Below are 12,389 nucleotides of genomic sequence, written 5' to 3' on the forward strand. Positions count from 1 at the left end.
GACACGTTGGCTTGGCACTGTCCCTCAGTGGGACGCTGGCTGCCAGTGCAGGGCTCCAGCTGGCAGGGATCTTAACATGAGTCCAGCAGAACGTCTTACCCAGTGGGGGAATCCCCGCCCCCACCCGTCTCCTTGATGCTCAGACAGTTCCCTCCTGGACAGCCGGTGGCGCGGATGGCGGGTTCTGACTGTTGGAAGCTGTAGCTCTGTAACTTCTGTCCAGCCTTGCTCTAAGTTTTGCAAGGCCCGGGGCACCGGTGTAAGTGGAAAAGCACATACCATATTTGAAAGATACGACTATTTACGTACAGTAACTTACATGTAGGAGTTAGGGGTCAAGCTAAAAAATACTCTACATGTAATTTGAAAAAAGTAAACTAAAATCTATTTTGTCATTTTGCCTTGTCTATTAAGGCCTCCATGGCAACCTGGAAGTCCAGGCTTGTGCTTGAAACTCCCGGATTCCTCAGCTTGTGTTTTTGTATCAAACATGACCGTACCGGATGGCTTGGCCCCCAGCCAACGCCCACCTGGCTGTCCTTCCCACCTCCACACTGGCCGTCTCCGCAGGGAGCCCAGGCACTCACACATGGGCACAGCCCCGCAGACAGCCGCTCTCTGCACCCATTCTCAGACCTGGAGGTGCTCACACCAGGGGCACCAGCTGTTCTTGAGAGGGCAGGCTGGGGGGGACGGCCCCTGGCACCAGGCTTAGGACCTTGTGGGCAGGGAATTCTCTTCGACGTGGAGGATGGTCTAGAGGGAACCCCGTGCTCCGTGAATGGCTCAGGGCACAACTGCGCAGGGAAAGATGGCTGGAGGGGGAAGGGAGACCAGGGGCCAGGCCCCTCCTGCCCGGATCTGCTCGTGTCTTCTCCCCTCGGTGCCCTCTGAGTCCCTTCTTACCCAGGCTGAAGGAGCCCCTTCCTCTCCTGACTTGGTCATGCTTCTCTAGATCCAACATGCTCTTGAGGAGCTCAAGTAGTCCTGTTCTGTACTCCACTTCAGTTACCGCGGAATGCCTGATTTCAAGCTTGCTTTAGACGGTTATTTTCTCTATTAAACTGTTTTTTAATTTGCTGGTGTGTGTGTGTGTGTGTGTGTGTGTGTGTGTGTGTGTGTGTGTGTAAAGCAGTAGTAATGATGCAAACTCCTTTCAAAGAAAAACCCATTTTGAATTTTTTAACATTTATTTTTGAGAGAGTGGGGGAGGGGCAGAGAGCGGAAGACAGGATCCCAAGCAGGCCCCCGCTATGAGTGTAGACCCCAATGTGGGGCTCGAACTCAACAAGCTGTAAGATCATTGCCTGAGCCGAAATCAAGAGTCGGCCGCTTAACTGCCTGAGCCACCCAGGTGCCCCGAAAACCCATTTTGAAATGGTTATCCGTATTTTCTCTCAGCCACTATCAAAATTGCAGGCCAATGGGAAGATTCTCTTCTATAATGTAGTTCTAGAAAATCTAGACAGACCGTCCACCTTGAAGCTCCTCTCCATTCCTGCTCCGGCCAATGGCACAGAACTAACCCTCGACCAGTGTTCTTACCAAATCCGCGTCACAGCTAACAACAGTGTGGGCACGTCCCCCGCTTCGGTCATCGCCGTGTCCGGAGACCCTGGAAACAGTGAGTTTCGTTTTGTTTTTATTCTGTGGCCCAGGTGATGTTATTAAGTAGCAACGGACACATTGGAAAGGCAGTAACCTGGCGGGACAAAAGAGCTAGCTCCCGAACGCCATTAGTCTTTTTCTTTTGGTCCAGGCATGGCTGTGTGTTTCCCGGGACAGCCCTGCTCGGTGTGAGAGTTCAGCCACAGCTCAGGACATTGCTGCCCTGAGATTCTCCAAGAAATTCAGAGAATTATCTCACATTTGCTCAAGTAAATGCAACACCAATAAGCAGTCTTCGCTGAGAGCTGGGGTGGGTGTAAACGTGCTTTGTAGCTTATGAAATCGCGGGTCGCATTTATCGTACTGTAAAATATTTGTCAGTCCTTGCCACCCAGAAAGAGCCCATTAGCATTGCCAGAGGTGAGAAGGAGAACTGACTGGCATCATCCTTCTGGAAGGCTTTGCTGAAGTAGAATGAAAGATGGCAACTGGCTAATCCCTCAGCCTGTGAGAGACCAGACAAGGTAGAGATGACCTTACGTGGACAGTCAGTAGCCATATGAATCACCTTCTTGGGAGAGCTGTAAAAAGAGGTTGGATATACTACCCCCCCGCCAACACACGCACGCACAGGAATGCGTAGGAGACAACGCACGCTTGGGCACAAAGTAGTCGACGTCGTGTACTCATTTGTGCACCTGTCGATCATGCTCTTCTTCAGGCTCTGCTGTGACACTTTCAGGTCCTGCTCATGGGGCTACAGCACGTTGTGTTATACCTCTTACTCAAGCTAGGCTTCAATTTAGGTTAAGTAGGCTCGATGAGAGAGAAGTGTTGCTTGGTTTTATTTTATTTATTTTTAAAGAACAATCCGGTGTGTCAAGTAAGAAAAAGAAATTAAGCTTGGGCACAGAAGAAAAACTAAGGAGTTACTTAACGTGACCTTTGCTTATCAAGAACTGCATTAGAGAAGGAAGTGAAAAGCTGTATTCTGTCTTCATTAGGACAAAGCAGGAAGAGTGGGCATTTCATTCACCCTGGGGAGCTGATAGATAAAAGAAGACGGCCTTGAATGAGGCCCGGTTCCAAACAACACTAAGCACTGTAACCTGTTTGGGGGTCTTCTCTATCTGTGGGTTCCTACCGAACCTTCCTTCCCTATGCCCTGCTCTCAGACCTCCATGCCTTCCCCCGTGAGGGTATCCAGTCTTCCTTAAGTGGCCCACATTCTTTTTTTTTTTCTTAATATTTATTTATATTTGAGGGAGAGAGAGGGAGAGTGAACGTGTGAGTGGGGAGGGGCAGGCTCCAGGCTCTGAGCTGTCAACACAGAGCCCAACACGGGGCTCAAACCCATGAGCTGTGGGATCATGACCTGAGCCGAAGTCAGATGCTCAACTGACTGAGCCACCTAGGTGCCCCCCAGTGGCCCACATTCTTAAATCACTTCAGTGGATAAAGTCACCAATGTGCTATGAGGCCGACAGTTAAGGTTAAGCCAATTCATACTAGAGTGTGAATGACTGAAAAAACATGTCCTTTCTCCTTCCCTCTATCTCCACTTCTTAAAACATATTTGCAGCTTTCAAACAGCAGCTTGATAAGAGTTACGGTTCTAAGTTTGGGATGAAATTTTAGCCAGTGTGAATAAGAGTGAAAAATGTCAACTTTGATGCAAACGAGATTTATTTCTTTAACAGAAGAAGACAGGGAAGCCACATAGGTGGGGTATACAAAGGCCTTCATGGGGAACCCTTTATCTTATACCTAGAGCTACACATCCCTTTGGGTGTCCCCCACTGGATAATAACTACAAAAATTAATAGCACTGTGCTTTCACACCAATGTTCAGGTGTAATTAGGATTGCCCAATAAAATACAGGATGCCCAGTTAAATTCAAATTGCAGATGAACAACGAGTCAAGTTTTAGTAGAAGTCTATACCAAGCCATGTTTGCTCCTTTCTGAGCAAATACTGCTTTTCTGAGCAGCTGTCTGCAGGCCCAGTCCTGGTCTGGGTCTGTCTCACTTGACTGGCTGGGACCACTGCCCTGTCAACAGTGGCGGGCTGTGAGGTCAGCCTCGGGAACTAGGAGAAATTCTCATCCCTGAAGGCGCAGGGTGAGTCTGCTTGAAATCACTAGAACTGTCGTCCGTTGAGATCATATCGCTTTTTTCCAATTTAAACCTATCGTGGCTGATAAAGTGTGTTGAGATTGGTCATGAGCAGTGTGCACGTCCTTGCATAGTCCAACTTGGTACGTATCTGAACTCTTTCCTTTGTTGTTCTCACTCGGTTTCTCCCCCTAACATCACAGACGTAATAGTTCAGGAGCAGCCAGCATCATGTGGGGGGATTAAGGCGCATTATTTATCTGTCCAACAGATACTTTTTAAAAGTAGATCGAGTACCAAGGGGTGCCTGGGTGGCCATGTCGATTAAGTGTCTGACTCTTGACTTCGGCTCAGGTCATAGTCTCACGGTTCATGAGTTCGAGCCCCACGTCAGGCTCTGCACCAACAGCACAGAGCCTGCTTGGGATTCTCTCTCTCTCTCCCTCTCTCCCTGGCCCTCCCCCTCTTGTGTGCTCTGCTTCCCTCTCTCTCTCAAAATAAATAAATAAATAAACTTTAAAGAAAAAAAAAAAGGTGGATCAAGTGCCAAACATGGGGTCAGCCAGTTTTTCGAGTAAAGGGGAAGATAGGAAACATTTCAGGCTTCACAGATCTGCCTCTGTTCGATATCGTACGATCGTACGATCGTATGATCGGCCTCTGTTCGATATTCTGTATTCTTTGTTTTTGGCAGCTCTTTAAAAATCTTAAACCCCTTCTTAGCTCAAGGGTCATAAAACAAGCTTTGGAGGCTGGATTTGGCCTGATGGCAAGTTGTTCACTGACGCTTGTCTTGGGGCTGAAGTCTCGTTGGGTCTCAGAAGATTAGAACAGAGGTATCCTAAGGGCAGATGTAAATATTTGCTGGGGGGTGAGAGGCAGGAAATCACCTGTGAAAACATTACCCCATCCCCGAGCTTCTGTAGCCACTCAGGTGATGGGGCCCTTAACTGTCAGAGACAGTACGTGTTCAAGTTTATTTTCTTCTTCAAACGCTTTTTTGAAAATGTACAATGAATTCCATCTGAAGCATGGCTGTATTTGTAATGTGCAGAAGAGGTTGAAGAAGAAAGAGTCAGGGGCACAGAGGACGGATTCTGTCTGTCTTGGAAACCCCAACCCGGAGACGTCACGGGCTACGTCGTGGAGTGGTGTGAACGTCCCGGGGACCCGCTCTGTGATCTCCAGTGGAAAAACCTAGGTCCCGATACCACAAGCACAGTTGTTAGCTCAGGTAAGGAGAGTCCTCTGTGTTACCGTCTTGTTCCCTGCACCTTGCAGCAAGTTCAACCAGGACCTCTGGACCATCTCATGGATACTTGGTGCTAAACTAATCATTTTGAAATGACGAAATCAGGCCCGGGGGCGAGGAGTTCACATTTTGCAATGATGTGGTCTAAGATTTGGTCTGAAACATACTTTCACAGACACGCTCTGGACCTGAGGCTGGGATAGGTTTTCACGATTTCATAAATTTGTGCCTTGAAATCAGTTCTCTCAAATGAACGGCAAAGGGACATTATAACCCTCCCCGTCTAGAGAGGTGTATGGATTTGGGACACATTTAGGACATAGCGTGGTCGGAGTCAATCATCAGCTCCTTCACTTTCGGTGGCAAATGTAGAATTTGATCTCTTACCTCCCACGTTGGAGTTGTAATTTCAGGATTGGCAATTTAGCCGAGTCCCAGAAGCCTAGGTTTGCCGCTGGAGTAGAGGTGTCAGTAGCGCCATCTGCTGGGCTCGAGGTAAAGATGTGGGGAATCGTCGACCTGCAGAGGGTGACGGAGGCCAGGGAGGGCATTCAGTGAGGGAATGAGGCTGCCCTCGGCCGGGGTGGTGTCAGTGGCATGGCGGTGCCGAAGGTGGATTGCAGAGGTGCGGGTGTGAGGGGAAAATGAAGAAGTGCAAGCAAAGCCTTCCAGTGCTCAGCTTGGTGGGGTGGGGGGGTGGCGAGAGAAGACAAGTCGCTGCAGGGGACTTGGAGTCAGAAGAGACTTTAAAATGGTTTTCTGGGGACGCCTGGGTGGCTCAGTTGGTTGAGCTTCCGACTTCGGCTCAGGTCATGATCTCACGGCTCGTGGGTTCGAGCCCCGTGTCGGGCTCTGTGCTGACAGCTCCGAGCCTGGAGCCTGCTTCGGATTCTGTGTCTTCCCCTCTCTCTCTCTCTCTGCTCCCTCCCCTGCTCACACTCTGTCAGTCTCTCTCTCTCTCTCAAAAACTAAATAAACATTAAAAAGTAAAATAAAATGGTTTTCTGTGCGTGACTGAATTCTGCACCCACTTTCCTGCACGTGGACAAAATGGTGTTGGAGAGCCCTTGTTGGAGAGGACGGCGTAGGGGACAGCTCCCGCAGGCTTAGTTGGAGTCAGTGGACTCTAAGGCCAGCGGAAGCAGGGAAGACGGTGGAGACGAAGTGCAGAAATCCCGAGGAGGAAGGCATTTAGGAGACGCCAATTCATTTTTCATTTGTTCCTTTGCAGAAATAAAGAGAATGTCACTTTGTGTTATTGAAAACCTGTTGACCTTTCTTCCGTAGATGCTTTTAGACCAGGGGTTCGATACAACTTCAGAATTTATGGAATTTCTACAGAAAGGATTCCTTATTTATTAGAGAAAAAAACGGGATACTCCCAGGAACTGGGTAAGTCTACAGCGCTTAACGTGTCCGTGGGCAGACTTGTTCAGAACAATCCAGAGATCCGAGCTGTGGGTTCAGGAATATTTCAACACTCTTCCTGATTTTCAGGGTCCCATTTGTTCTGGTAATTGGATTTAAAAAATATTTTTACTCATAAACTATAAACCATTTCCATTAAAGACAGTGTTTGGCAAAAGAAGACAAACTCATTGCTAATTTTGCCACCCAGAAAACAAATATCCAGAGTTAATATTTGATGTATTTCCAGGTATTTCTCTCCCTGTACAGATAAACATTTTTAAGTAAAAAGGGGACTTTATCCAGTTTATAAAGTGCTTTTTTGACGCATGTCACTAAGTATTATTTAACTATATCATTGCAAATAATTGTTTGCATATGTCAAATCGCCTGTCGTCGGACATTGAGGATTACAAGTTTTTCAACTATAAACCATGAAACGCATCTTCAAGTGATTTCTCTCTGCAGTGCTCAGTCTCTTTTATCCTTAGCCCCACCTCTTATGCCCCGGGTCACCATCGTTCTAGTGAAATCTTCGTCCATATCCACAATAATGGTTTTTAAATGAGGTCTTAGAATACTTGAGTCAAGGCTTGAACTTACATAGTTTCTCATTTCTTTTACAATTTTTAAGACTTTTGACACATGCCGTGAAATCATCCTCTGGAAATTTTCCTGTGGTTCCACCAGCCACGGAAGGCAATTTCAATTCCACTGAAATCTGGGCCCTTTGGGACCTCTCCTCCCTTGCACCGATCAGGTCACCTCTTCCCACCCCTTCATGGGTGGGAGGGGGCTGAGACTGGCAGGGTGTGCGCGCACGTGCGTGTGAAACAGGCTCAGGAAACCTCCAGAACAAACACTCCTGGGTTGCTTCAGTGATGCTTGCATAGCTTGGTGCTGTCACAACCCGGGAGCTAGAGTCCCGCCAAAACCCCCTTCAGTCCGTCCTCTGGCAGGGTCTTCCGTCAAGCACTGTTAAGAATCCAAGAGCAGAATGAAGTCTAAGAAGGCCTTCATTCTCCTTTTTGCTGCGTGACCTCGCGCAAGCTGTTGAGTCTCTCTGGCCGTCCTTGTCTTCATCTGTGAAAGGCAAGACTTGGACAGGAAGATGGGTCACCTCCTTCCCAGGCCTCACAAACTGTGTCAGAGCATAAATCCCCCCAAGAAGTGGAGAAAACTCCCAAACGAGGCATGTGAGTGCCTACAGGCTCTGGGGTTGGCTGTGGCCCTACTTTTAGTTCACGTGAGCCCTCTGAGAAGATTTGCGAGTGATGACTCTTCTTACCCCAACTTCCTTTCCTAGTGCCTTCAGACAACCCTCAAGTGCTCATGAGTAACCTGACCTCCTACTCCTTTACCCTGAGCTGGAAGGACTATGCCGCCGAGTCCCAGCCCGGTTTTGTACGAGGGTACTCCCTCTATCTGAAGTCCAAGGCTGCGCGGTGCCTCCCGGGATCTGAAAAGGCAGTCCTCTCAGGTGACGCGTGTGTTTGTTGGTTGGTTTACTCTTTCAAGACTTCACTCTTCAAAACCGCCAGCGAGGCGGCCATGTCTGAGCCCGGCCACACCGAATCCTGTTCTCGCATGCTTTTTGATCCAGAGTGTTCTTCAGCAAACTAGTGGGCCAGACGGCGGGGGGTCAGTGTTTTGACTTACTTAAAACAGAGTGCCCGGTATTTTGGGAAGCATTTGAAATACCATCAGCGGCTTCGGAAAACCTGCCGGTTACGAAGCTTCCTGGCTAAGCCCTTTTTCTTTTTTTCCCTTTGACTTTGTTAAAGGTTATTACAATATATTTTTAAGTCTCTCCCCAGCTCTTACTGTCTCTCCCACACTTGTGTGCTCTCTCTGGATCACCAGCTTTTCTTGCCATGTTTTCAAGATTTCACCCATGACCCAGAGTGATGAAATGATGATTTAATATTTGATTGGTGTAGGATGTTGACGGTGCTGAGTCAACAAGATGATTATTGGTGCCCAACCCTGTCATAAGATCTCTCTCACGCTTTTTTTTTCTTGAAAAAAAATTTTTTTTTCTTTTAAATTACAGATGATTCAATATGTTGCAAATACAAAATTGACAACCCCAAACAGAAGACATTTGTCGTGGAAAACCTGCAGCCCGCATCTTTCTATGAGTTTTTCCTCACTCCATACACCAGTGTCGGCGAGGGCCCCCAGGGCGCTTTCACAAAGGTCACAACTCCAGATGAATACTGTGAGTTGTCGAGATCAGGAATTTTTAAACCTTTCTTCTCTGTCTCTCTTTCTCTTTCTCTAGATGGGATTCTGTGTCACACACACACACAAAATGTCACACAGAATCCAACTACGTTAAACAGACAAGAGTCTGACTGACTTATGACCTGGAACCTTCCTCTGGCCTGTCTGTCGCTGCGGTCCCTGAGCCACTCGGGCCCACAATGGCTTGAAAATCACAGATGGCAGTTTCCTGTCAACTTCAGAAGGGCCCCCGGGGCCCCAGACCCACTGTCTAGAGGAGGGCGGGTGGTTTTCTCAGCAGAGCTGCCCTCGGCAGCCGGCTCCCTGGCTGGTTTCTCTCAGTGGCAAATCAGCCGCTTCCTGACTTTGCCTTTCTGGGGGCAGTTGAGAGAGATGGGGCGGGGTCTGCTGGGATCAGGCAGGTTCCTTCATGAACCTGCTGTTGCCGATTGGTGGGGAAAAAATGAGACAAAGAGATCCACTTTTCAAAATGCATTTGGCTTGAAAGAAGGAGAAAGAAGAGGGCAGGGAGAAGGGCAGCAGGAACCAGTTAATGGTAAATCAGATTCTGGTGGTAAACACTGACCTCCGATAAACAGGAAGGTGGGGGTGGGGGTGCAGGGGGAGGAAGATACTGATGGAGAAGAAGAGGAAAAGCAAGTATCAAATTGTGTATCATGGAGGGTCCCCACTGGAAGGGACCTTTGCAGACACTCCTCTCTGGAAAACAGGCTGAAAAGTCTGTCCCAAGTTACCAGCGATCCTAGGTCCTCGGTGCAGGGTCCCTTTGCTGGTGGCAGAGCCGTAGGGACAAGGTGGCCACAGCAGGTAGAGCTGCTGACCAGGGGTGAGGACATCTGTGTCTATGCCGGCAGATCGGGGCACTCAGGGCTGCTCACTTGTCAGCTGCAACGTGGCCCCAGGTTTCCAAGTTGAAGGTCAGAACTCTCAGATGTCAGTCAAGGATTTATATTATTTGAGCACTCTTAACTGTTTTAGGGTAAATTCAAAAAATTTTAAATTATATTCAGGCTGTTGTTATTCCAGTCTTGGTATTTATTTAGCTGGTAGAGGGTGTGTGTGTGTGTGTGTACACATACATCATAATACAAATAACTATCTTTACCTCAAGTATATTTTCTAGATTTCATTTATCTCCCTTATTCATGATAAACCTCCTTAGCCTCAGCTGTGACTCTTTATTGGTTTATTGACTATTATTAAAAAGGAAAATAAAGTGCGTAATTAGAGCAATGAGAATGACATTCTGCAGTTACAAAAATAATACGGGCGAATGTCACAACTGCCATGCCGAGTGACAGAAGCCAGCCCTGACCCTTGCTGTAAGAGTCTGCTACAGAAAGAGGCAAATGCGTTATTAGAAGACAAGATGTGGTTACCTTGGGAGGGGACGATGATTGGATGGGGACACCAGGGGGGCTTTCTGGGGAGCTGATGTTCCTTTTTGTGCTCTAGGTACTGGCCACGTGTGTTGGCACTTGTGAAAATGCATTGAGATGTGCTCTTATGAGCATTTTTCTGAATGCATATAATGCATTTCATCATGCATTTTGCTAAAAAAGTTTAGCAAAACCAGTCTGAAACTTGGAAACTACCATGGCTAGGTCCCCGGGCTTCTTAAGTAAGTTAGAAGTCTATAACTTAACTGAATCTTAAAACCAGTTATAGTAGTCCAAAGTACTGAGTTGAGAGCAAAGTATTCTTTAGTGGAGTCAGGAAGAGAGTTTCTTCCCCCTTTCTGCCATCAGGTTTAACTTCAGGCCAGTTGGTGAGGTGTTAGCTACGGCATCGTCTTACCTCTCCGTGTGTCCTTTTCTTCAGAACCCTGTGCTGCCTCATAACACTGGGCTGGGCATCTACCCAGGCCTGTCCTCCCTTAAAAAATGCCAACATTTCCCACCATATCCCCAGCCCCAAATCAAACCTCATTCCTTCCAGGACAGCCAGGTGTCAGGGCTGGTGACCAGGTGGGGGGGGCGGGGGGAGGGGGGGCAGGGAAGCAGATATATTGAACAGAAATATACGTACATGTGTACGTGTGAATGACCGTTAGCCCACCAACCCCCCTCCCTGTGCAATTTGCATCTGCAAAAGACAGTGTTTACTGGCCCAGTGGAATTATTATTTGTTGGGCTTGCAGGCAGGGGGAACAGAAAAGATGGGTATTTAAGAAAATGACCTATCTGAGGAATCAAAATGGATAATTATTCCAGGTTAAGACACATTCAGGTCATTTTGTCTGAGACTAAAAGTGGGGGATGCACTAGTTCATTTCTGAAGTATAACAGAAACCGTCAAAATCTCCGTGGCATACAGAAACGAATATTTCTGTTCATGCTCTTGGCTTAACTGATCTCAGCGGGGCTGTGCCAGGCTGGACTCCAGGCTTCCGTCAGGTTTGGGTTGGTTCCATGGCTTCACTCTGGGGCTCAGGCTAGAAGGGCAGCGGTTGTGAGAGACACATCCTTCTCCTGGTGGATCACAGGGGCCTAGAGGGCAAGGCAGGCTGTGCTTGTGCACTTAAAGCAGCTGCTCGTGTTACAGCTACTACCAGCCCATTGGCCAAACCTAGTCACGTGGCTGAGCCCCAAGTCAGGACACAGGGAAGTACGCTCACTGTGAAGCTTTGGCAAGGGGGGGGGTAATAATTCTGATATGGGGGCGGGGGGGTGAAGAATTGGGAGTAGTGATCCGGTCTCATAGAGGAGGGACCAAGTCCAAGTCTAGGTGTTGATGGCGAACGGTCCCTGTGTTGGTTGGGAGGTGGAACCCCCCACCCCATCAGCCAGAATTCAGATCGAATCTTGCATAACTAGACCTTTGAGGATTAATAACTATGTAAAATTACTCTCAAACTTACCTTTGTTCCTTTGAGGAGGGAAAAGTACTCAGGAAAATTTTCTCTGTTTTCTTCTCCAGCCCATATACTGATACGTGTCATACTCCCCATGATTTTCTCCATTTTGCTCATCATGATCTTATGCTACTTGAAAAGTCAATGGTAAGTGCGTGGGGAAGATTTTATCTAAGAAGAAAGAGAAATATCTAGAAAAGAGTTTAATATAGAAATCACACGGAATAAAATGAGAGAAGGTGCTACAAAGGCGAAGGACAGAGACTTCGATGAAAATGTGAAAATTCTGCTAACATTTTTGCTTTTCAGGTCGAGACATAAGGAAAACAATAGCCGTTTGAAAAGATTGCAAAGCCTGTTCAGTAACGCTAGTTAATATTATGGTATTTCACGTAGTGTGTGCTTGGCAGTATTCTAAGTGATTCTGAGTACTTTGCCTCCGGCTCATTTAATCCTCTCCACGCCACTTGTAAGTAAGAGCCTTATCTCCGTTGAATGGATGAGATGTAAACATAGCGGAGTTAAATAGCCTGGCCAAGGTCCCACAGTCAGTGATAGAGCGAGGGTGAGAACCCAGGAAGCTGACTGCAGACTTCTCTTAACTATTCACTATATTGCAAAATTCAGTCTAATTTTCACTGTTTTCTAGGATGAAGGAGAAGTGTTACCCTGACATTCCAGATCCCTACAAGAGCAGCGTTCTGTCATTAATAAAATCCAAGGTAAATGCTGGGAGACTACGTATACCATGTATCTGTTAAAGACTAATTGAAGGTTAGGGGTGTGATAGTACTTTTCTAGACTTCCTTAGAAGATATAACAGCGACGGCCACCTCGTCTCCCAGGGCTGTGAAATGGGTGAATGGAGCCTTGAGATTTCTTCCATCGGGGGAAATCCTTTGGTTA

At 47.5% G+C, this 12,389-nt stretch overlaps 1 protein-coding gene across 4 annotated transcripts in view; it reads left to right on the forward strand.

Annotated features, from left to right (window-relative positions):
• Positions 1–12,389, forward strand: part of OSMR (oncostatin M receptor) — a 53,742-nt gene that overhangs the window by 39,023 nt on the left and 2,330 nt on the right. For all 4 annotated transcript variants that reach the window (XM_053906949.1, XM_053906946.1, XM_053906947.1 and 1 more), the window contains exons 11-17: positions 1,402–1,624; positions 4,778–4,957; positions 6,263–6,367; positions 7,689–7,862; positions 8,436–8,603; positions 11,549–11,630; positions 12,133–12,205. In XM_053906949.1, coding sequence (XP_053762924.1) covers positions 1,402–1,624; positions 4,778–4,957; positions 6,263–6,367; positions 7,689–7,862; positions 8,436–8,603; positions 11,549–11,630; positions 12,133–12,205 — 1,005 coding nt within the window. The remainder of the gene's footprint in view (positions 1–1,401; positions 1,625–4,777; positions 4,958–6,262; positions 6,368–7,688; positions 7,863–8,435; positions 8,604–11,548; positions 11,631–12,132; positions 12,206–12,389) is intronic.

The sequence above is a fragment of the Panthera pardus genome, unplaced genomic scaffold, assembly GCF_024362965.1.
Source record: "Panthera pardus isolate Hobbes unplaced genomic scaffold, ASM2436296v1 HiC_scaffold_2, whole genome shotgun sequence".
Taxonomy (NCBI): Eukaryota; Metazoa; Chordata; class Mammalia; order Carnivora; family Felidae; genus Panthera; species Panthera pardus.